Source organism: Semicossyphus pulcher, unplaced genomic scaffold (genome assembly GCF_022749685.1).
Source record: "Semicossyphus pulcher isolate SPU_LCO1_2020_fin unplaced genomic scaffold, fSemPul1.0.p SCAF_1, whole genome shotgun sequence".
Taxonomy (NCBI): domain Eukaryota; kingdom Metazoa; phylum Chordata; class Actinopteri; order Labriformes; family Labridae; genus Semicossyphus; species Semicossyphus pulcher.
In genome coordinates, this window is record NW_027211603.1 from 23,314,716 (window position 1) to 23,341,161 (window position 26,446).

The 26,446-nt window shown below is 41.4% G+C and overlaps 1 protein-coding gene across 1 annotated transcript; it reads left to right on the forward strand.

Annotated features, from left to right (window-relative positions):
* Positions 1-229: 229 nt before the first annotated feature.
* Positions 230-26,404, forward strand: LOC138585144 (frizzled-3-like). The gene is made up of 10 exons (XM_069657416.1): positions 230-519; positions 17,804-18,000; positions 18,806-19,108; positions 19,199-19,361; positions 19,456-19,755; positions 20,043-20,294; positions 22,978-23,126; positions 23,293-23,404; positions 23,571-23,734; positions 23,826-26,404. Exons 1-10 carry the CDS (start codon positions 250-252, stop codon positions 24,046-24,048), a joined length of 2,133 nt encoding a protein of 710 aa, XP_069513517.1. The 5' UTR covers positions 230-249; the 3' UTR covers positions 24,049-26,404.
* Positions 26,405-26,446: the final 42 nt, after the last annotated feature.

The window sequence follows — 26,446 nt, forward strand, 5'->3', positions numbered from 1 at the left end:
AGACTAACACAAAGAGCAGCTCCATTCATGGCCAACAGATGAATTGGCAATACACCGCATACATGGCCCTGTGGATTTCTTGCTTTTACCTCCATTACTGACACTAAAATGAACTGAATAGCGTATAATTTTAAGAAGCTTTAAAAACAATTTTTTGTTTGTTGTAAGGTCTGTAGTAAAGTCATCTGTATGAGCCACTGTGGAGAAATGTCTAACATGAAGATGGAGGCACCTGTTGGAGGAGGACGTATGAAAGACTGGTTTTTAAAAACTACAACAATGTACCGCAGACAACAAGTTCCTGTCTGTTTTCCTTTCCTCCTCATCCCTATCTTCCTACTCCTCTTCTCCCTGGTTACACCCGCTCAGTCCATTCATTTGGAGTCCATAGAGAGCCACAGTGAGTTCAGCTGTGAGCCCATCAGACTGAGAATGTGCCAGGATCTGCCTTACAACACCACCTTTATGCCCAATCTCCTGAATCACTACGACCAACAAACTGCTGCACTCGCCATGGAGGTAAGTTGTTTATGTATGTCATTCAGGCTATGCATGTTTTGTGTGTCTGTGTTTCACTGCACACAGGAACATTGGATAGCTGCTGTGGCAGAGGTGAAATTATATATTGTTTGTCCTGAAGTCCTGAACTGCATTGTTGTGAGTTTAAAAATTTCAACAGGGGTCAATTACAGCAAATTTACAGGTCTTGATCATAGTAACATGGTAACGAAATTGTAAACGACATCAAAACAACAGTCAGCAGAATCTGACATTGACGTGTCATACACCTGCTGTAGACAAAAGACTTCACATACAGTGTAAAGAGGCTGTGTCAGAAACTAGGACGGTTCAGCTGTGTTTATATCTGTAAATAACCATTCTTTAACAAATGTCACAAGAAATAATGTTGTCTAAGGTCAGAAAATGTAGCACTCTGTGTAACACTATTATTGTTGTAATATGGTCTGTGTGTTAATAATTATAGTCAGTTCATTGACATTATTCTTTTCCATTTGCTAACATTAAGCAATACAAGTGACACACCTGAAAATCACCCATATCCCTTATCATCACAATGTACACAGAGATGGTTTGCACTGAAACAATGGAGAGGCCTTGTTCTGCACGGAGGGGAAACTGGTTGTTATTTTAAAATATCACCTCATAACACATCATTTGTCTGCTGTTGTAGAACAAATTGAATACAAAGAGCCACACTTCATGTAGGAGCAAAGTGGCTTTCAGGCGTATAGGCGTAGAATATCAAAGAGATAGGCGCAGCAGAACAGGTGATAGTCGATCTTCTCATGTTACTGCTCCATCACTACATGTCACTGTTCCAGGTAGACATAGATGAATGTGTGTGGACTCAATTGGGCACTCGTGGCCTGTCTTTAATGTAGCTGAGTAGCTGACAAACGCATGGTGTATTCTTAGCAGCAGCACAAAACTGAAAGCAGATGGGTGATTATGTGAATGATGCTTGCAGTGGAATATTTTATAGTATACGAGCATTGGTTTCAAAAAGGAGCAAAAGTGTTGCACATTGTCTGTGTGCAATAGTAGACACACACTATCCATCTGTATCATGTTACCTCTCCTTTGTTGCTCCTCAGAGAGGGAGAAAGAGCACAGAGTGAGGTGTTGCTCAATAACTAGACTGTAATTACCCGTTTGCAGCAAGTATTTGTCAGTACCAAAGGCTGCATGGCAATGTGCTTGAGATGTGGACAATTATGGGTTGGGTGTGGTGGTTGTACAGTTGTAAACTACTGTGGACTACCTAGTAATTTCCTCACTATAAAAATAATCAGTTATTCCAAACAAGCAATAAGCACAAAGACCAATCTTACGACAAGTTGAGCTTGTCTTAGTTGGGGATTCAGATTGTCTTGTTTTTGTTAGTGTTAATCCTTCCACATGCCTGTGAGTCGTAGCCCCTATACACATGTTGTATAATTTTACCCATGTTTTGGCTACCATGTATACACTGTGGTTTATACTTTAAGTAACAGGGAAGGATAACAAATAGTCAGTAGAATGAAATTTGCCTCTAGCTGTTCATAGTTGGCATATTAAATTACCCCTGTTGAAAAGCAGATGAATTTGGACATGGCCTGTGTTGGCTGTGTGCACGTTGCGTGTTTAATCTTTTGGGATTTTCATTTTGAGTTGATGTTTAGTTAATATTTTTCCATGTCAAAAGCAGATGAATGTCAGCCAAAAGATCAAGCTTAAATTCACCATGCTACGGCGCTCTGAATATTTAATCACAGAGAGGGATTTCCAACATTCTCTCATGTCAAAATATGCTGTGGATCACTGCTGTCAGGCGCTCCCTTTTTTCCCTTCAGAAAATAGAGTCATTAAAAAAAACAGCTTTATTTTGGATTGACAGGCATGCATTTTGAATTTGCTCTGTGTTTTTTAAAGGGCGATAACACTCATTGAGGCACAGGATTCACTCGGCACATTAAGGACCGTGCAAATATTCAGATCAAGTAAATTCCCTAGTGCCATGTCAAAACACACTGTGTAAGGGATTGTAAGAAACGTCTGTTGTTGAACTTGATTTGACCCAGATGAAGACGGAGCTAAGTAACTGACACCCTCAGTCCCTGCAGTCACGGAGGAGACATCTTTCTGAAGATGGTTGAGCAGCAACATGAGCTCTGGTGGTTTTCCTGCTCTGGTCTGCTTCGAGCAGGCATGGTAGTCCTGCTGGGAACCTGGAGGAAATTCAGTGCTATCTTTGATTGGACAGTGGCTGTAAAAATACCAACTTGTGTTTGTGTTTTCACAGATCTATTAGTGCATGTGCATCGGTTTATGTGCAAGTATGAGAGTTTGCAAGTCTGCTTCTGTACTTGCTGTTGATTATGAATAACTAATAACTTGTTTGTGTATAATATACTAGGCCTGTATCCAAATCCAAATTCTTTGAGTCGAATCAGATTTGGCCGTTCAAAACGAAGATTCGACTATTCGTTGATTTTTTATTTTTTTCGTCATATAGCAGGGTTTGGGGGGGGATACTCTGATTAAATATATATAGAGTTATTAAAAACTATGATGAACTGATCGCAGGTTACAGCTCCTGCTCCTGTCATTCACAGCATGTGGAGACATAGTTTATACTTTATAGTAACTGTGCGCGGAAATACGGACAGATCGTGACCTTATTGAGCCAGGTGCAGAGCATGACAAAGACACAGATCTGTGATCTTGAAGAATTTCAAGTCGATTTGATTTGTCTACTTTCAGGGGGCAGCCCTATACATTCAGAGACTTTAGTCACAAGGCACCATAGATAATTGCTGAACTATGACAGGTAATAATCAAAACAAGCTGCTGTTCATGACAAACCATTTTTTTCTTTGACTATGTCGGAGTACGTCCAACTCAGCTTTTGTGTTTGGTTAATGTAACATTTTAGCTAAAACCCTTAAATATATATCAGCAATACACAGCCAGTTCTTGTTTCAAAGATCCCCTACAACTGAGGAGGGCTTTGGTTAAGATAGACAGATCTTTTACCAAGTGACCGTTGAGATCGTCAGGGTTTTGGGGAATTTTTCTTAATGTGAAAAAATGTAAAATAAACAACTGCTGCCAAATCGGCGTGAAGTATTTCGGATGCCTTAACGAAACTGGAGCCATTGTCAGCAGCTGTTGTAGTCACTTTTTTGGGTCGCATCACATGATGAATGTTTGCTCTGCCTCAGTGGCAGCGCTTCGTGTCTTGGCTTTCTGAGTAGATAGATCAGACTAGTGGGCTGTGACCGTCATGTTACATTTATTTTCGTTGTGAGTTGTCTTCAAGTAAAAGGTTGTGACACATTCAAGCCCCCGACTCAGAAACAGTTCTAACCCCGGCTCCATTTTGAGTAGTGTTGAGTTGTGCTGTCGTTGAGTCATGAGTTTTGACTGACATTGAAAATATTGCCTTTTCTCCTTCTGCCTTTTTAGTTGTCAAGCAAAACAAAGGATTAACCCTGAGTGTGTGTAGATGATTAAACTCCCTGTCCACATTTATTTAGTGTTTTACTTACAGGCTCAAGGTACAGAGCAGTATTTCTCCTGTGTATAATAGCTAAGCCTGGCTAACTGTACGCTACCACCTCCTGTATGTGTGTGTGTATGAGTGACAGGGGAGGTTAACCGCGCCAGCTGTCATCTCTCACTAGTGCTAACTAGCTGCTAATCTCTCTCTCAGTCCCACAATGAAGACATTGATTCCCACAGACCAACCGCCACCCCATCTGCCACAATAGTCAATTAAACCTGTGAGGACAGGGTGCGAGAGGCTGAAACATGAGAGGGGGAAGAGGAAGAGAAGGGAAATGAATTTCGAATGGGAGATAGTGTGACGGGTGAAATGATTTCTTAGGGAATGTGTTGGTGTGTGCGTGTGTGTGCAAGTGCATGCTTTTGTGTTTGCATGTCACTCAGAAATATGGCTTGTACTGTCCATCTGCCACAGCATGTTATGGTTCCCAGAGGATGTGCTGTGGGTTGTGACATTATTTGTGGTCCATGTAAGACACAGAGATTAAGACGTATGACATCATTGGGATTGTGTGTCGGCACCAAGAGAGAAGAATTGATCTCAGCTTAATACTGATGTCAGGTATTTCAGATGTATGGGGTTATATCAGAAAGGCAAATGGCCTGATGCTTCCATGTCAGATTTAAGAAAGATGGGTGCAATGTGCCAAAAAAAATCTAATTTCAGTCATGAAACAGAGAAGTGGCTCATCGGGCCCTTATTTGTCCTTTGATAAACAAATATATAAATAGGCACACAGAGGTTACCGTGCCTAAGGCCTTGGCAGCCCTGATGTCTGCTTGGCCGGAGAGTTTAGTCTTGAGTTAATGGGAAGATATTTGGCTCTGTGCAATGGAGTTTTATTTTGGTGTATTGTAGATGAGATAGGGCATCCTCTGCCTTTCTTCTGACTGAATGAGGTTAAATTAATTGTATCCAATCATCCAATTAAAAAAGGCACAGTAACAACATAGTCTGGGCATTAGGTTTGCATTCTTCCAATCAAAGCCCCAAATTCTCCATTTTCCTATTTGTTTGATGTAGTATTCTTCTAAACAATCGTCTCCAGACAAGTCAAAATGTCTGCCGTGTAGAAAGCCTAGTGTTTGTATTGCATCATTAAAACATATGTATATTATAATAAAATCACATTATGATATAGTAGCTTGATGATAGTTAAGTTTACTGTGAATTTTCCCCTCAGTTGGTGGAAATAAGGTGGTTATTAGTGGAGTTAGTATTGTCATTTTTTTCCACAAGGCTAAAAGAAAAAAAACAGCTACACTGCAGGATATTCTGTGCTGATGTTATACCTCATTGACTATTTCCAGACAATTCCAGGACAGTCTTTTTAATTTGGATCCCAGAGTGAATGAGATTAGAGAGCCCCGGGTCTGGCAGTCAGTAATAGAAAGGCTAATTTGGGCTACAATAGAGCACACTGTTTGTATAGCAAATAGACAGCAACCCCAGGGCTGAATGAAGGGATCTAGAGCTGTCAGTCACTACGTTTACATGCCCACTACAAAATCAGGTTATTGGCAGAAATCAAATTAAGGCAGGGAATTTGCTGCAATGACCTGATTACTTTAAAACCCACCTTTGCAGCTAATCACACTTCTATGGTTACTGATTTCTACATTTTTGAAAGCAATTGCAGATCGTGTAAGTGTATTTGTTATATAAGACTCTCCATGTCAGAGTCCTTAATCCTTCCTAAAGTATTGAATCCAGTTGGTACTTTTGATACATTTTAGAAATCAAGTTAATGCAGAAGGCTGGCACTAACCTGCTAAGTGCAACACAGTCATGCATTCTCCCTGCATTCGGCAGGAGTCTGGTTACATGGACAAGAAGCCATTTGATGGTAATGTGATGCTAATATGGTAAATCCAAAGAATATGATACCCTATTTAAATTATTAGAGGTGTTTTGTTTTAACTTAACCAAGGCAGTGTAAGGCAGAATAACTATATTAATTCATCGGTGTTAAGGAAAGTGGAGATTTTTCTGGTATTCACGATTTGCAGAGGTATACATATTAATCTGTGGGAGTCACATAAAGAACGGGTGGAGGAAGGGGGACAAAGTGTTGAAAGAAGAAAATGCGTGGGTTAGTCGAACAGCAGGAGATTGTCAGAGTCCAAGCAGAGGGAAATACTGACAGAGTGACAGGTTGTGTAAAGTCTTTAGACCCTACTGTCTCCGGTGTTTGTGTTTCTCTCAGTATGGGGTCCTGTCTTTCAAAATAAGACTGCTCTGTTTAAGAAGGGCCACCCTGGGGCCACCAGGTCCCCACCACAGAAAGAGTTTGTGTGTGCCAAATCTGGAGAGTTCGAGGCTCGTTGTTTAAGTGTGGTCTGTTGTGTTTTTTTCTTTGTGTGTGTGTGAATACGAAAGAGAGAATTAGCCTTTATTGAGGTGTGTGTGTGTGTGTGTGTGTGTGTGTGTGTGTGTGTGTGTGTGTGTGTGTGTGTGTGTGTGTGTGTGTGTGTGTGTGTGTGTGTGTGTGTGTGTGTGTGTGTGTGTGTGTGTGTGCGAGCGCGTTCCTGGTTTTCAGTGCATCTGAAGAGGCTTATTACCCTATTCACTGGTGGAGACAGACAGGTCCTCATTCAGTTTAAAGTTCCTGTTTATTTCAGTTGAACTCTTGATTATCCTGCTTATTCTGACCGAGTCTATTGAAGCTGCCAGCCTTAATGAAGCAATCATTTATTTATGTTCAGAACAAAGGGCCCGGCCTGGTGCTGTTTTTTGGCAGACTGCTCCCATCAGCATAGCTGCCACCGCTGCTTATCCAGCCTCTCAATGCCAAGCAAAGAGAGATTTAAGGAAAGTTTGGAGAGCTTTTGCATTGCTCAAACAGTGAACCGTAGCCGACTGTAAATATAATACCCCAGGTTTCCATGAACATATGAGGCAGCGAGATGCTGCTTGAATTCCCCAACCCACTACCTTACATCTTCTGCTGGGAGATTATAAAGTATGCATTTCCAGCATGATTTAGATGTAACTGTCAAAAATGTAGAACAACATCCGTCCTGTCCTGTACCAGTTCCTATTTTAACTTCAGTCATAGTTTTGTACAATTCTAGGTCTTTTTTCATTATTTACTAATCTGTTCCCTATTTTTCCATGGGGAAATAAGTGCACTTAGTTGGCTAATCATTTAGACAATTGCAAACGATAATGAAAAACCCCCATCGCTCTTCCCTAGAGCCTAAGTCGAGTCCTTCATGTTCTTTGTTATGTTTAACAGACATGACCAAAAAGGATATTTGAATTACAGTGAAAACAGTGGAGAAAAAAAGCAATTCCTCAAATTTAGGAATCTGGTTCCAGCAAATGTTTGGCATTTTGCCTTCATTGGATTGTGGGGTATTAAATATGGACAGAATAGAAGACAGGCAACAAATGTTGCTTTCCAGAATGATTGCTTTAATCATAGTTGAGATATTCTGTAATCTGCTTTAAATTGATGTGGCTGACTAATCATATGTTCAGTTTATCATATCAGCACTAAATCATAGTAAAGACTTCATCAAGTGGTTTGGTCTGCACTAGCTGTCCGTTATTACGCCTGTTCAACCCCCTACCCTCCTGGTATCAGTGATGTATTGATGACAGTGGAGACTAATCTCTGTTTTGCTTTTATATTTATGTTCTTTGTCTTCACTCTTTTAGTCTCGTCTACTTTGATCTGCCCTGTTACCTCCATACACCCGCGCCCCCCTATAGTAACACATAAATATAGGTTATCCATGTATTATGGTCTTAATCTCAACCCATGACCAGCCTGGGATCTGCATGTGTGTGTACGTCTGGTGAGAGATGTTTAACCCTCACCATTAAGCCCAGCTTCACACTAACATACACACAAACACTCACATCATTGATCCCCTTCTCACGCAAAGCCACTCAACACAAGGCAGCTCGTACATTTTCAGCATTCTGCAGGTCAGGACCAGCGTCAGCATTAAGAGCTCTACTGCCACTAATTGTGCACTTATTGAGACTCGTGTAACTCTCAACTCTCCCAAAATAGCTCTCGTATGAAAGCATATCATCACATGGATTTTTAAACAGTATAAATCGTCAGTGTCTAACAGCTCAAACAATCAAACTTGACGGCATGTTCCCTTTAATTCTAGGAAATAAGCTTCCTTGTATTACTCTAACTGACAACTGCTCGCCCTGCATGGTCTGAGAGTGCTTTATTTTGCACTGCAAATTCTCCATAGTGTGTTAAAATGGAAATATATGTACATTGATTACCAGGCACTGAGTTTTTCTGCTGCATATGGGGCACTTCTGGTTGTGTACATGCTTTTCCTTTCTCCTCCGTCCAGCACTGGCACAGCCCCAGCCTCCCACACACTCTGTGACTCACCCAATTAGTCCGTTTCCATCTCCCCTCTCCCTCCAACGTCCAGATTCTATTAGTAATTTTTATCATTTTTTATTTTGTTAACAGATAAAAGAGTAAACCCATACGGCTATGAAGCTGAATGTATACCTCCTTCTTCCTGAGTGATGGTTTGATGATATAGGAGATAATGTGCAGACAGCATGTTAACAGAGGATTTGTCCAAATATGCTATTCTGATTTGGGCCAGCAATAACCCAGATATGTGTGTTTTAATTGTAACCTGAGGGTGTTGTTCATTATAAAGTGCCTGTATGCTTTGCAAACTGAACATGAACCATTTTAATAAAGAATGTATTCATGAAAGTGGATATATTCTATCTCCAAATGTGATGTTTTCTGCATGCATCAGTTTGCAAACTACTTATTCTTGCTACGCTTTTATCTGACTGTAACAGAGTGTATATATAAGTGGTGCACAGATGGAAACGCACAGGCAGCTTGGATGGTGTTAGGACATGTGTGGGTGCCATCTGATTCAGCTCCATTGTTACAGCCCCCCCTCTACATCTCTATCATTTAATTTGACCCTCTCTCCTACGCCTCTCAGTTCCTTTCACTCTCACTTTCACACTCTCCCTGTGTCGCTCTTTGTTCAAGCTTGTTTGCTATACTTTTTGGATGGTTTCATCCTTTTAAGGCGTCCTGCCACAATGCGCTTGTGAATGTGTGTGTGTGTATGTGTGTCTGTGCACATGCATGTGCTATGCCCTGTTCTCCTCAATGAGACGTGTCCCTGTGAGAGCCACCACATCACCTGTTGCCATGGTAGATAAATAGGCAGAGAAGAAGGGGGAGGAATGGAGGGAGACAGACAGGCAGGGGAGGGGAGGGGAGAGGAGGGAAATTGGATGATGAGTGCATGTTCTGGACTAAACCAAGGAGACAAGGAGGAGGAGGAGGAGGAGGAGAGATAATAAAGGGGCAAGTAAAGAAAAAGGACATTCATACTTAAAACATTGATCTCTTGTGCCATTTGTCTTTGAAGATAAGAATCATGAAAGTCTGCAAAATCTGTATTAATTGCAGTCAGTGCTGTACAAACATGATGTAGTGGAGGAAGATAATGTCTCTCCACCCACACCAGTGAAAAGACAGGCTTCTGTTGTTAATGTGAGGTGTGAGGTGACAGCCATACAACAGCATGGAAAAGTCAACCCACAATTTTTAATTAGTTTATTGTTGTCTGGTAAAGGCTGACATGATTTTAAGAGACGTTTAATGTCAAGCAATTTTAATCTGTATTGTAGATGATGGACTTATCTTGGATAATACTATGAACATAATATGAACATAATATGAACATAATACTCCTCAGACTAGACTAGAGTTTCCTTTTTGTCTGACTTTTTTGACATTTTACACATTTTTCATTAAATCAACGATGTTTATTTGAAATGAGTTTATATTTTTGGAATTTTACTCCCCAAAAAAATGTATCTCATCTGGTACGCATGTCTGGTACGATTTTACTGTTGCTGTTTTACATGAATGTACTTGCTACTACTACATGAAGTCCCCCCTTCTCCCGATCACTGATTATGACCCCCATCAAGGGAAACCACCTATTTGAATTGCTGAACAAAGCTGAAAGTATCCACACACAAAAAATTGTGGATTTATTGGAGTCACAAATGTCACACCAGATTTTATGCCTGTAATTCTGAGATTTATAGTTGTCTAAATCTAAATCCAAGATTCTAAATGTTTACAGATAGAAGAGGCAAATTTTAAGGAAAAATAAAGAGAAAACAAAGCTTAATATTTACGTTAATCTTTCTTTGCTAAATAGAAAATGTATGAGTATGATACGATAGAATGAGTGAAATGATGAATGAGTGAAATGAAACATTGCGCAGGGTTTGTAACATGATGATCAGAACAGAGGAGAGACAGAGAAGGTTGACGGTGTTGCCAAATAGTTTTTGTCAAACGTGAAATAACCGGATAAAGCGGGGGGGGGGGAGCGATGAATGATGATGTTGGAAGAGAAAATTGGAGAATGAAAAGTGTAGGAGGAGGACAAGTGCATGTCAGCGTAATTGCCAGGAGTAAATGGGAGGCAAAGAAAATAAAAGATGAATACAGGAGAACGAAGATAGGAGGGGAAGAGGAGGGGAAGTGATCGTGAAGGGGAATGCCATTAAAGGCTTTGTCGGGTCCTCCTGACTGAACGATGGATGGACACGGATAAACGAACAAATGAATGAAAGGGGGAGAGAGTGTGAGAGAAGGGTGCCCCTTTCTTAACTGTCTTTTCAGAGATTAGGGAGGAGAGCATCGCGGTCTGTTCACTTCATCTATTCATGGCCAACGCCTGTCTCTCTCACGAGCGTGTGAGAGCAGAGAGGAGGCAGACAGAGCCTGAGAGTGTGTGTGAGTCTGTGTGTCTTGTGGTGTGAATTTTTCCTATGGACACATATATCATGTGTGAAGAAGAAGGTAGAAAATGTTGCATGAGATCAAATCTAAGTAGTAAAAGTGGAGATGAGAGAGGCAGCAGTGAGAAAACACTGGTACGCATAGAGAATAACTTACAAAATAGGAGGTAAGCAGAGAGAGATGGAACAACCATGTAATTGCTATATGATTGTGCACTGAAACGATGCACTTTTCTTAGATTGTAGAGAGAGAGACAGAGCAAGAGAATGTAATTGGCTCTAATGTATGAATGCAGTGAAGGAGAAGGCAGATAATAGCTTGAGTGCAAGGAGGAAAAATGGAGGGATCGAGTGGCAGTAGGGAGCTTGGACCAAACAGGAATACTATAGATTCAGCTGAGACTGAGAGAAATGGAAAAAACAATTATTGGAGAGGGAATGTTACACTGATGTTATACTGTATTGTAGCCAATAGAGGTAGAGCTGCAGCATCTGTGCTGCAGGGCCCTACTGACTAATTTGAGAGCGAGTTACAGAGTGAGATAGAGAGGAGGAAAAAGAGATGGAAAGCGTGTGAGGGTGTTGTGTCCAGATGGCAAGGTTTAGTTTTAAAAAGCCTGGTTTTTCTCATCTGTCAGAGAGAGGTGAAAGAAATGGTTCACTGCATCTGCTGGTGCATTAAAAGATCAACGTTTTGGAAGTTTTACTGTGCAGATTTAAGGGATTGAGGACTAGAGTACTTAAATGTCCCATGAGAGCACTTATGAGCAAAACATGCAAAGTGCCAGTTTCTTAGAGGACTTAAAATGCTAAATTGAAATAGATTTGTGGCACTTTAGATGATCTGATTGCTATTTGGGTGGTTTTCCACACCATAATTCAGGACTAAAGGCACTCTAAAAATCTGTCAGAGCTGTGAAGAGTCACAAACACAACAACATAAAGTCATTGAAAGTCACTGATGAGCTCTATGGAGGCAAAAGGCAGCGTTACTCTTGAGAAAATCCAGGACCAGATGAACTATCGCACATTTGATATTTTGACTTTGTTGAACACCAGAACACTCAGAACACAACTTTGGATTCTTCAAAGCAGGCATTGGTGCCAGTTCAGGAGCTGTTTCTTTGGAGGCTTAGACTCGGCAGCCTGTCACCTTGATCCGACCACAGCACAAAGCCGGTGACAGTTTCAGGAAGCTAGTGTGTGTATGTGTGTGTGCATCTCAGGTTCTCACACTCTAAACACTCTTTCCAATCCATTTGACTCCCTAATCCACCGGGAAACTCTTTTCCACTCCAGTTTTTCTCCTTTATTTACTCCCTCCCTCCCTCCCTCCCCCTCCTCCTTCTCCTCATGCACTTGGAGATGTATATGAGTTTCTGCAGAGTTGGCTAACTGGATTTTCTACTACAGTTCTAAGCACCAAATTACACACATACTGTACACACAGATACACACAAAACACCCACTGGCTAAAGACTACCCAAAGATATTAATAAATTATATTTTTACAAAAAAAGCTTTCCATTTTAGATGTGAATCTAGATCAGTGCAGCAGAACCCTCTTTTTAACTCAAACAGAGAAAGGAAGAGAGAAGGGAAGTGGAGTAAAATGGAAAAAAGGGTGGAGTGGAACAACACAAAATATGATATAGGAGCTTTTTGACTCTGATGGGGTTAACACTGCCAGCAGTGCACTTTGTTGTAAGGCTAGCTTAGGTGTTATTGTGGGCAGAACTGCTCCAAACCGTGTTATCTTGATAACTTAACAACTTCCCTTTCAAGCTTCTAAATGTTTTTATTGTCTAACAATTAAAGTAAAACATACAAAATGGCTAGAAATAACATGGAATAGTGCATAGTGTGGATCCACTTTAAATGTAACCCTCTGCTGATGATGGTCAGCAACTTGCAAAATGTAAGCTTGTGTCACATTTCTAAGGCTAACAGGCTAGCTTAATTACTGTGTACTTTTTAATATTCTCACTACGTTTTTGGTTGAAATTCCCAACACAACCACTAAACACAACACTTGGGAAAACTTTATCTAACCAGAACAGCTGTGGTGCAAACATTTTTCACATACAACACTCCTGGTACTTTTGTTTGATGTTGTATGCACTGTGTCCTCTCCGTAATCAAATTTACAGCAACTCTTGTATGCCAAAAACATAACTCGCTTTACGTGACTGTTAATCATATGCCTCTGTCTTTTTCTTTCCGTCTGTCTATCTTTCCCCTTTTCCTTGTTGTTTTTTACGTTTATTTTTTTCTCTCCTTCTATTTCTTTCTCTCTCCCTCCCCTGGGTTTCTTTGGAGAGAGGGAGTAAAGAGAAAGAAACTTAATCCGTCTATTGAACAAGAGGTGGACCAGTCAGGGGCTTTTTTCTGTGTCAAAAAACCCACCCTGCTTCTCATTCCTCCTCTTATTCTTATTGCTACCAACGGCGCCTCCAAATCACATACACAAATAAACCTTTCATGTAGTTTATTGCATATTTATTGAATCGTGTTTTAATCACTATTTTGTTGTCTGTGCTTTGGACAATCTGTTATTTTGCTGGATGATTGTTTCTCAAATGGAAAAGTGACTTCCCTTAAATCTGGCTGCCTTTTATTGTTGAGAAAATGTAAATCTCCAAATTACTTTATCTTAATGCAGTTTTTATTTCTAGTGTCTTGTGAAGAATATGTGCATATACTAGTAATTATCAGAAATGTTGTCGGGGCTTTGCACAATAGAGAGAAACCCTCCCGTTAGACCGCCGGGGTGGTATAATTCAAGATGCATAAAGTTTCCAACACTGCAGTTGAAAGCACTCATGCTCCAATAAGTGCACTCATAAAGGATGAATTAGTCAATGTTAAAATGTTTCTCTGAAATGGTTCTGACAATTATGGTTGCTAAATGGCTGCTGTCAATCCACCATTCATACCACTTAAAAGCTTGGGGAGCTGTGGGGGAAACGTCAAGTTGCTGCATTGCATGATGGATGGTGTTTTGGTGGTTTGCATGTTGGACTATGATAAATGTAGATATTGTATTGTGCATTAAGTTGTTTACGCTCTGCAATATTTTTTACTCTGTACTGTTTGGTTTTGAAATTGACAATTAAGGTTTAAAAGAAGCTTAAAGACTGCAATGCTGGTAACATACAAAAGCCTTTTCAGTTTGAGACCAACCTCAACAGAAGGGTCTTGACTTTATCAGAGATACCAGCAGTGAGAGAGAGCGATCGACTGCAGAAGCTGATGCACTACATTTCCTCTTTCCCTTGTAGCCTTTTTACTCATCCTTCCATCTTTCTTTAGTTGTCTTCCCCCTCAGGCTTTATTTTATTTGCCCCTCTGCTTTCCACAACACAACTAACTACAAAATGCCAGACAATCTGCTGTTGTTGTCCTCCATGGAAAGCTGATTGCTACCCCCTCCTTACTTGTTGGGTGGCACAGTTAGACCACTTAATATCAATATTCTCTTTGTGGTGGGAGATGGAGGGCAATTGCCCTGACCGTCAGAATAATTGCACACCGATATCTGCACACATGCAGTGACATGCATTGACACACACTCGCCTTGCACACACACACTGGAAACTCACTGGATAACTGGGGCAGACTTACACAGAATACAAGAACAGTGACACACATCCACACACGTAACCCTGCATGCACGAGGGAAATGGGCAGAATGGGGACACACAGATATTCGCTGTAGAGTTAGTGTGAGGACACTTGAAGAAAGGCTCCATTCTGCTGCAAAGAGAGACACACTCATGCAGAAAGCACCTACCACTCGGTTAAGTGTGGCCTCAGGCTCGCACCAGAAATATGAGTGAGAGAGGTGGACGGACAGCAACAGAGAGATCGTTTTGAAGCACAGATCAGTTTTTGTTTGCAGATCCTATTTGATGCTAAAATCTCTTTGCACATTCATCGAATCTGTTCATTGTAATCACACTACACCATCAAGTCTAGGATGGAGGGTCGCACACAAAGACGTAACTGAAACAATGTCATATATAACTGACATTAGTACATGTAATGGTAGACAGTGTAGACTCTGTTAAGAGATACACTCGGTGGCCGCTTTTAGAGGTACACCTGTGCGGTCTAATACAATTCTGTGCAACAGCTCTGCCATTAAGTTACCTTCGTTAAGTACATAACCAGACCCTCAGCAACAGTACTGATTATTTCTAAGATGTTATTTTAAATGCCTGAAACCGCTGGCGGGGGGTCGGTGTCAGACGTAGGGATTAACAGCACACTGCCTTTGTTCACATTTTCCAGGACAAAAATTTAAAGTGAGTGATACATATGACTGTTAAAAAAAGCAGGATGGAATTTTTTTGTTTAAAAAAACACAACTTGTACAGGACAAAATCAGCAAAGAGATAAAAGGTACAGCTTTGTCCACAGGGGGCGCCAAAGTCAACATGAACGAAAGTTCCTCACAGGAGCTTTAAGCTGAAATTTTGTGAAATTTGTTTATTGAGTTATTGGTTTATTATGGATGCCTATTTAAAAGTGCTGTTGTATGAATTTATATTGGAATGTATACTATATTTGGATACCAGGAACATATTTCACTGGCACCAAGGGAGCTTCATCAGGGGGAAAAGAAGGACTTGTTTCAACGCAGCATGTCTTTTTCCACAAACTGACTTTATCAGTTTTAAATTACTACTATTATTAAACAGCATGACCAAAAAATGTTGGATTTCAATGCCTACATTGTTTCAGGTTTAAATATAAATAGTATTTAAATGGTAACCAATAATGTAAATAGGATTCTGATCAGTCCCATGTTCAGGCACAGCCCTTTACAGTTGGCTACAGATGCCTTTCAGTTGAAGTTGTAAAGGAGGCAGCAACACTTTCCCACCATTTCATCACACTTCATTACAGGATAGTGCTTGTGAGTCAGTGTCTAACAGTCAAACATAATTATATATTAAAAGCTCCTTGGTTCAATTGCAGGGCACGATGAAAAGCAACTGAAGTGCAATACATCATATTCTCCTCTAATAAAACTGAAGACGAGATGAGTAAATAACCGATCCTCCTTTTTTCGAATTAGAGCTGAATGAATATAGCATGAAGCATTTTCATCTGCTATTCCGTCTACACAGGAAATGTTTAATTAATCTACTCAACTATGTACTAAGTTTTGTCCCCAATCAAAGCTCCTGTGCTTCCTGTTGCTCTCTGTCAACACCCAGGGAAGCTTGCGTGCTTCACACCAGCAAAATAAATGCATGGGTTTTAAATTGTGTGAATTATTGAATGAACCCGAGTGGTATGTGCGTGTGTATCTGTATGTGTGTGTGCTTACATGTGTTTCAGTGCAATTCTCTAAACTATGTCAGACAGCTCATGCACCGCTGCACACATTTACTGGTGGAACATCTCTCCAATGTGCACATCTAGAACACGGCAATTGAGAACGATCAAAACACACTTGCGAGGCCTGACTCCACACACACACACATTCACTGATGCATGGCTATTTTGCCTGAATACACTCATACAGTCAGTAAGCATATACTGTAGCTTTTGTGGCGAGTAGTCAATGAAAGTGCAGTGTTGTGTGTCGAATAAACACATATTTTAGACGCACTCATTCAGTGCTGTATTGTGTGTGATCAGGCTAAGTGTTCTGTCTCATTGCTTTGGTCTCGATTCATTGCTGTTATGGTTCTGCTCTGATTTCTCTGTTATCTCTTTGAAGGCAGTTGTTGTGCAGCCAGATGATGTGAACTTTTAAAGAACTGGATAGATGCGGCTGGTCAGTTTGCCTATGTAAACCCGTCATAAACAGTGCACACTATGCATAATGTTTCTGGCAGTGATGAATGACAACATCAGTGAAATATGTGTAATATATTTGGTGTCTGTATTTCACAAAAGCAGATATTGAGACAAATGTTTGCTCTGAAATGCAAATGCTGAAACTGAAAGAAAAAAAATATTTTGTGCTCTTTTGTAAACGCCAAGCTTTTTCCCACCAACCTATCAAGTCTCTATGTACTGGCACTTCTGTGTAATTATTGCAATCTGTATTTATTTTCCAGGTAAACATCTGTTTGTTTGTTTTTGGAACAAATTGAGAAAAAATCTTTGTATGAGCAGAAGGAGCCATCAGCTAAACTTCATCAACAGAAAAGAGGCTGAGATAGAATGAAAAATGTATGAGCTCACACAGAACAACCCCACATAGTATTTGTTCAGGGTTATGGCAGCAGTGGTTGTTTAAATAAGCATAAAGGGTAATTCTGTCCCATCCATCATTTACATTTCTCCAATCATTCTGGGGATTTGAGCCAGCAGCCTGAAGGTCACAGGCCTGACTCTCTAACCTTTACACAGCCATCAGAGGAAACAGAATCACTCATCTTCAGTGTGTGGACAGCCCTGCTGTTTGTTTGTTCAGTGGATTGACACATGGCTGCGGCTCAACCTTCAGAGGTCTGTCTTTGCTGTCCCCTACTTCAAAGGGATGTTTGGTAATCTGATTGCTGCTATACATATTTCATGAGCTTCTAAATATTGATGGAATACTAAGTAGCATAAGTTGCAGCAGAGGAGTTAGGACATATCTGTCCTTCCTCTGGCACTGCCTCCTTCCTCTTTGATGGCTATTTCAGGGTAAATATGAGCCTCTCATATGTGCTACTGATAGCAGTTAACTTTTTCCTCAGCCCCGTCTTTCCCACACGCATGGCAGATTTAATAACAAGCTTGTCAAGCTGGTTCCCCAGGGGATATTGTGATGTAACATTGGAAAGATGAAATGTGGGTGTTTGTTTTGGGACCTTTGTTTTACTATACACCATATTGAACTTTCCATACATTCACTTCATACCATCAAGCTTTTTGTGGCTTTTGTGGCAGGTTAAAACAAATATAAATAAATTAAAACCTCCCGATATCTCTCCTCCGCAGCCTTTTCATCCCATGGTAAACCTGGTGTGCAGTGCTGACCTGAGGATGTTCCTGTGTGCCCTCTACGCCCCGGTGTGCACTCAGTACGGCCAGGTGTCCATGCCATGTCGATCTGTCTGTCAGCGCGCCAAGGATGAGTGCAACAAACTGATGGAGATATTTGGATTAGCCTGGCCAGATGACATGGAGTGCAGCAGGTGTGTATGACGTTTTAAATGAACTCAGTGTTTGAAAATATAAACAGTTGACAGAGACAGATGACAGATGCCGATTACCAATTTTAGAGGGGAAGTATTCAGATATTACTGTTGTAAAGGCCACTTTAAAAAGTTTACATAACAGTTGGAAAACCACCCAATCCAATATATCTCTAGTTGGCCTAAATAGGAACAAATATTCTGGCCATCCAATATATTGTACAGGCTCTAATATACAAGGGTGTTTACGAATCTGTGCTTGTGGAGCTAGTAGTGTTATTCTGTTTTATTATTTTACATGTGTACTGTTACCCAGGATTTCGCCTGCAATATGTTTGGCATACACCTCAAATCTGCACTGATCCTGTGCTTGCTGCTTGTTTTTGAACTCATGCCAACTTCAATCCACATCAAGCCAACCTAACTCTAAACCTCAGTATCTTGTCACTGTTCCCGTTTTCTTTGACTTTCTCCCCTAGTTTTCTCTCATGTATCTCCATACAGCAGATCCCTTTCCTTGTTTGTCTTCTTCCCTGTCTAACTTCTTATTTATTTGGGACACATAACTGAAACTAATGCAGTCTCATACAACAGTCCTGCAGTTAATCCACATTAAAAAACTAGTTATAATGTTTGTTTTTCATTGAAACTGTGAGATGGGCATTAACTGATCTTTTATGTCTTTTTGGAGGATATATTTTCTCTGGGGTGTTTCCAATATTTTGTCCACCCTATTATACCACTAAATTTCGCAGCAAAATTGATTGCTAGTAAATTATCTAAAGACATGATTGTTGTTTTACAGGTTTCCAGATTGTGATGAGCCCTATCCTCGCCCAGAGGACCTGCTAACAGGCTCTGATCCCACCGACCAGTCGTCCATGACCGTCCAGAGAGACTACGGCTTCTGGTGCCCCAGAGAGCTCAAAATTGACCCAGACCTGGGCTACACATTCATGGGCAAGAAGGACTGCTCTGCCCCGTGCCCCTCAATGTACTTCAACTGGCAGGAGCTGACCTTCATCCGCTACTTCATAGGAGTCGTTTCCATCGTCTGTCTATCGGCTACGCTCTTCACCTTCCTGACGTTTCTCATCGATGTGACCAGGTTTGAACAGCTAAATGTTATGTTATGTCTTATATCAACTTCTAAGAAAAAATGTCTCACTATTTGTTTGTTTTTTAAATCTCTCATTAGGTTTCGATACCCTGAGCGACCAATAATCTTCTACGCTGTGTGTTACGTCATGGTGTCACTGGTTTTCTTTCTGGGCTTCCTGTTGGAAGACAGAGTAGCCTGTAACACCGTCAGCCCTGCTCAGTTCAAAGCGTCAACCATCACACAGGGTTCACACAACAAGGTGAGAGCTTCACTAACAGAACACATTCTTTTAATCCTAATGCGAAAAATGCCCACATGATTGACCCGAACGTGTTCATCGCTCTCTCTTTCAGGTGTGCACCCTGTTCTTCATGGTCCTGTATTTCTTCACCATGGCCGGCAGCGTGTGGTGGGTCATACTGACCATCACTTGGTTCCTGGCTGCTGTGCCTAAATGGGGCAGCGAGGCCATTGAGAAGAAAGCGCTCCTCTTCCACGCTGTAGCCTGGGGGCTCCCGGGGGCCCTGACTGTCACCCTGTTGGCCCTGAACAAAATTGAAGGAGATGGGATCAGTGGAGTGTGTTTCATAGGGCTGTATGACATCGACGCCCTAAGGTGGTTTGTTCTGGCTCCGCTCTGCCTCAACGTGGCGGTGAGTACAGTCAGGAGATAAATGAGTTGGTGGGCGGATGAAAGAGTTGATGAGTAGGATGGATGGATGGGTGAACAGATTAATGGGTGGGTGGATGAAATGATACAAGAGTGAATCGTTGGCTGGAATCATGTAGAGATATTTATAGACTAGTTATTGGATTGGATGATGGCTGAAGGTCTTTTGATCTGGTGTCAATCCTCCAGCTCTTTAAAATACTCATCATTCTTTTTAATTTAGTGTATCTGTCACTGAGTGGGACTCTTCATTTGTCTCTCTCTCTTTAGGTGGGTGTCTCTCTCCTCTTAGTGGGCATTGTGGCTCTGAACCGGGTGCGCATGGAGATCCCTCTGGAGAAGGAGAACCAGACCAAACTAGTCAAGTTCATGATCCGCATGGGTGTGTTCTCGGTGCTCTATCTGGTCCCTTTGCTGACTGTCATTGGGTGCTACCTGTACGAACACACCTACAGGAGCATTTGGGAGACAACGTGGATGGAGGAGAACTGCAGGCGCTACCACATCCCCTGCCCGTACAAGGTAGAGAGAGGGATGTGAGGGAATGTGATGTATATCATTTATGAGGATGTTTTTGTGAACAAAAGATTGCAGGGAATAGATCTTAGGGGAGACTTGAGCAGAAAATACTCTCTGCTTTACACTGACAATATAAATGACTTTAAAGGGGTGATGAAGTGTGCTGTTACTGTATACATCCTTTAAATTCTCCGGATATCACAACATAAGTATGCCTGCCGTGTAGCTCATCAAACTATTCCTCTACCTGCTGCCTGTAACAGATGGCCTCTCAGAATCTGCCTGTGATCTCAACTGGACTCTGAAAACAAACACACACAGACACTCTCTTGACAGGATATCCAGCTGTATACCTATCACAGCTCATGCTGCAGCATGCAAACTCCCCCCGATCTCTCTGTATCTCACTCACATACACACAGTGTGCACTGCCACCATGCCAAAGATAGCTGGTGTGAAGTACTCAGTTTCCTACTGTGTATTTCTCTCCTCATAAAGTCACTCAGATGCCTTATATGTGTATGAGAGAGGTGTGTGTTGTTTGTGAGAGTAGTAAACATACCAGAATCACTTCTTTTTATTTACACATTTTATTCATGTAGTTTTAGACAACATTTCTGTTAGTTATGATACCAGTGTACTTATTTAGGTAATTGCTGGAACCTGGAAACAGGAAGTCATTTCTTACCACAAGGTCGACAGGGTGAAAAAAGACAAGTAGACAGTTTACAAATAAGCTAAATTATCTAAGCCACTTTATCTAATGCCAAAACTAGAAGGAAGCTATAAATACATTAGGAAACCTAAGAGGAAACCCACATTGAAATTAAGGGAAATAACCCTTTAATGAGCAGTGACTGTGTGTGAAAGAGAGAGAGTGGGAGTTTGCTATTGCACGTGTGTGGTCGAGAGAGTCGGTATTTGTGGAGGAGAGGGAGCAGAGAGCAGTATGCATCATTAGCTCAGCTAATACAGCTCTCAAGACCAGCTCTGCACAAAGCTCCCATCTCTGTGTAACACTCTTTGTTTTTCCCTCTGTCTGCTGGTTCTCACAAACTCTGTCTCTCTCACTCTGTGTGTCTCTCTCAGGACTTGCTCTGTCATGCTCTGCTGCCTGGACTCTGTAACGTCTTTGTAGCGGTTATGAAGGGTGGTGGGAGTGTGGTGTTTTATACAGTCTGGTACTAAATGAATGACTAAATAAATGTGCCCGATATAGACATAAACACACCACACATATCTCTGTCCTGTGCATACACACAAGGCAACAAAAGCTTTCCATTAGTTTACCTTATAAAAACTTTAACTTCTGACATTTGTTTATATTTCCATTTCAGTGCTTATTAAATGTTAGTGCTGTTACAGAGGTGTCAGCTTATGTGTGACTGACAGATTATATTGGGGGGGGGGGGTGTAGGCAGGTGGAAGTGCTTATGTTTCTTGTTAGTGTATGAGTGTGTGAGAGAGCACATGAGGAGAAACCCCCTTTACAACCTGTTGTAGCTCTGGAATTTCATTATTGCTCCGTGTTATTTGATCTTGACCCTAGGGGGTTTTTCTGTGTGGGGTACAATTGCCGTGTTTTTGTATAATTGAAAATTCTGTAGGCATTGTTCAAGTTCAAGTGACTTTATTTTTGTGGGTGTGCATGGGTGGCTTCATTTACTGAAGGCCTGTTTTATCTCAGGCCTAGATGTGAGACATTTTAATCTCAGCCTGGGCAAGATGGTCTAAGTTTGTTTAGTCATATGATTTTTTTCTGGATGCTGGGCCTTTAAAACCTAAGAAAAGCTTTGGAAAAGTGTTCCTCCCCTGTCTGTGTGTGAGTGCTGTAGTGCTCTGTGAAAGGCATCTTGTTCAGATTATAATTTAATAATAATTCTCGTGGCAAGGATTTATTGTAATATTTCCTGAAACAGTAGAGTTGATGTTGTCTCTAGAATCCTGTTAACAACTGATTCTCCTCTGATTTTAAATTGTAAGTTGCAACCACACACTTCACAAACATGCCTAAAACAACAAATAGTCAGTATCCGCTTACTGTCGTTTAACAAAAAAACCCAACTGAAAACTGATCACTGCGATGAAAGAAAACATCACGCCATCTTTAATTTTGCTGTACACTCCTCCCTGAAGCTGCTCACTGATTAAAGTCTGTTTCAAGACATCAATAGCGAGTTAGGAAAATATTTGGGGATATCTATGAAATAAGAAAGTGTATTCTTTAACTAACTATACTCACTACTAACCAAGATACCGCTCACCCTCCACAACTGCTGTGAACTCCTGCCCTCTGGTGGGAGATGATTTCTACTGCATCAGCGTTCAGAGCTGAGGAGAAAGCAGTTGCTGTACATCCCAGCTGTAGTTCAGCTGCTCGGGCAGCTGGCTTTTCCTGAGATTATCTCCACTCTCAATCATTGAAATGGCCTGACTGGGCTAAAAACACTTGTCAGCGCTGGATCCTTTGGTTTAATTTAATGTGCAAGTTGTTTTCGTGGCATGCTAAGCATTTTATGAATCTTTAGAGTTAAGGAATAGTTTTAGCCCTGCACGTATATAATTTAATGCCAGTCTGTTTCTAAAATGATGAAAGCTTCTTTCCTGGCCACACTTTTTTTTTTGGGCTGTGTTTTGATTATTTTCTGATGGAGGAATTAATATTTTACATGTCTGTTCTTTTCAGGTGGAGCAGACCAGCCGACCGAACATGGTTTTGTTCCTGATTAAATACCTGATGATGTTGGTGGTGGGGATCCCCTCTGTTTTCTGGGTGGGCAGCAAGAAGACCTGCTTTGAATGGGCCAGCTTCCTGCATGGACGCAGGCGCAAAGAGTAAGAAGAGAAATTGGATTATTATTATGGATATTGGTTACTTTTTTCTTTTCTTGTAGAATTCTGTGTAAATTCCTATTAAGACAGTTTTAAGAATGAAAACAAACCTGTGAGAGTTCATGTTCTGCAGTATACGCTGTAAGTACAACTCTTCTCTCTGCAGCAGTGGGGTAAATGAGTCTCGTCAGGTGCTGCAGGAGCAGCCAGACTTTGCCCAGTCTCTGCTGCGTGAACCCAACACCCCCATTATTAGGAAGTCCAGAGGAACATCCACTCAGGTAGGACTGGGGAAAAAAGCAGTGAAACAACAGTAACAAAAGTAAACATTTTTACACTAGTAAGAAAGCAGGAGTGTCAGTTTTGTGAATTTGAATATTTGCCCCTAAAAATATTAAAAATCAAAGAGTTTAATCCCAATCTATCTGACATCTCATCCTCCTGTAGGGCACTTCTACCCACGCCTCCTCCACCCACTTGGCTGTCCTAGACGACCTTGACGAACCAATCAGATCTCACCACGGCCACCCCGCCTCCAACAAGAGTAAGGCTGGCAGCGTCCACAGCAAAACCAGCTACCACGGCAGCCTGCGCCGCACTCGTGACGACAGGTACAGACGGAAACTCATGACTTCCTGAGGTGTGAATTACATGACAGTAAATCCAGCTCGCCTCACCTGTCTCCTTCTCTCCCTCTCTCAGGAGCGACACTTTGGTTCACCGAGGTACAGAGGAGCGCAGTTTCCATGGCAGCATGCCACGTCTGGACCACCCGCTGTCCACGCACAGCAGCCTCCATCAGTTAGACAGCCACTCGAGGCACAGCAGCCGGCGAGACGTGTCTGAGCCGCCTTCTACCCTCATCACACACGGAACGACGGCCAGTGAGAGCCAAGCTGGTGAGAACGAGGGCACCAGCGCCTGAGAGGGGTCACAAACATGAGAGTAAACTCCTGTAAGGACACTGTTGATGCCTTTTAAAGGAAAATTTGCCCTCAGCAGACTCACACTCACATGTTTAGTGTGTACATGTTTTCCTCTACGGAGATGAGGTGTACCAGTGGCTGCTATTGTGGTGATTTTTGGCGTTCGTCCTTTGCTGATCGTTTGTTAGCAGCGCGGCTAAAGGCTAACACAATTCAAACTGTGTGTTTGACTGATCTCTCACAGATCCAGTGACGTTTGTTTACTAAATCATCTGAATTTACACGGCAGATGACTCCTGAATGCTTGACTCAAACAGGCTGAGCCAACAAATATAAATCACCTCATTCAGGGATCATCTGAGGTTTCCCAGGTAAACCAGGAGCAGAAAGGAGAAGTGATCATGCTTTATGGACAAGAACTTCTTCCTGCAGGTGTTTAATCAGCGGATCCTGGATTTGAAGGTTGATCTTGAGACCAGTCTTACGGTGGCATTATTTCAAAATCATGATCTTACATGATCTTGCTGGACCTACGTTAATATTTAAATCTATGTGAACACTGCCGAGTATTGCTTTGTAACAATCTTGATATGTCTGCCCACTCTCTTGGTCATGTGTCACAAACATGGACATAATTAAGTCTCCGTTCTGACTGAGACTTGATTATTCCCATATTGAACTGCAGCTCTTAAGGAATGATTTGTATCTTTGTGTGGCTTCAGAGACACAAAATATGGGCTTAATGTGAAATCGTGGACCTCTCTGTGGTTAAGTGAAATATTTTTATACTGTGAAAATCGTCTGCCTGCTGCTGAAAGCTTCATGTTGTGAGTACGTGTGCGAGTGAGTGAGTAATAAAGACGAGTGGACATATTTTTTGGGGGTTCTAAACTTCAATTCTCTGGAGGAGGATGGAGGAGAACTGAAAGATGAAAACTTTTATTACCCAGAATGTAAAAAGGTGGTTTCAGCGTCAGAGAGATATAACACTAAGGTGGTGAAATGAGCTGGAATAATGTGCATGCACTTAAAGTAGGCACACGCTCAGCTCAGGCTGCTTATTGGCCTTCCAAACCCATTTTAGCACAGACGTTTCTGCATAGAGGCGACAGATAGGAAACGCTTTGGAAACCATCGATTACATTTTACAACTCAAATCCAAGAGTACTGATAATGTTCTGTATTACTGACAGTAACGAGTACTGATAAGTGTACTGTTAGCTGATAACTTGAGTATCATTAACCAGTTCAGGTCCATCATGGCTGCATAAACCGGACTGCGATTTATAACTGAAAACCAATAACAGTGCTTTTATTCTGAAATCTGTTGCATACAAGGAAAGGTGTCTGAGAGTGCTTTTATTTTACCGTGTCATTTTAACCACTGTACTTATGTACCTAAACTGCTACTGTACATGCTATGTGCTCATGTGTGTTTGTTTTGTTGTTCACACAGGTGCAGACAATTCACAGTGAAACAGAAGTGTTTGCTTAATACACATTGCTTCATTTCCTGATGTTTCTTTTACTATGAAGTAATGTTAGAGGAAGTGCATATGGTAAATGCTTTTCTATAGTTTTTCCCCACTCCCTGAGGACCCAAATTAACCTACCTCACCTATACCCTGGGCCTTCTCTGTACCTGCACACACACACGTGCGCACACTTAACTAAAAATATAGTCTCAACACAAAAAATAATTTCAGTACGTTATCGAATTTAACCCCAAACTTAAAGGCATTAATCACACACACACACACACACACACACACACACACGTAGATATGTGTAGCTAGCTGTCAGTCCTTCCCACAGTTGGCTTTGTGTTCTTCCAGTCTACCTCTTCAGTTCACGTGTACCCAGCTAACTCCTTGACTTTTCACTGCTGCCTCTCTCCTCCTGCCTGTCTGTCTTCACCTGTTTTAAGTGTCTCTGCTGTACATATATTCTCCGTCCTATGTGATGACTAATCTGCCTCACATCTGCCTTCTGCCTCTCCTGTAAATGTGCCCACGCTGATCTTTTTTTGGACCTACAGCGACTGTCTGTACTCTTGCAAATTCGGGACTGATACAAACGTTAGCCGTTGTGCTTTTTACCTCTGCGCTGAACACCACGGTGAGAGAGGTTAACTGACAGATGATCTGTCCCTTTCAGCTGTTTGATATCTCATTCATGTTGTTAAACTGTGGTGCAGCTTCAGAGTGAATATATGACACATTATCGGTGATGGTTCAAAAGCATAATATTGTGAATTCTGAAACTTGAGTTGTATTGTATGCCTTTTAATTTATTGCCGTTGAGACTGTAATGACTACTTTTACATGCAGTCTAATAAACTTTTTATAAACTTCAGTGCTGTTGTTGTTCTGTTAATACTAGACACACATTTTAATC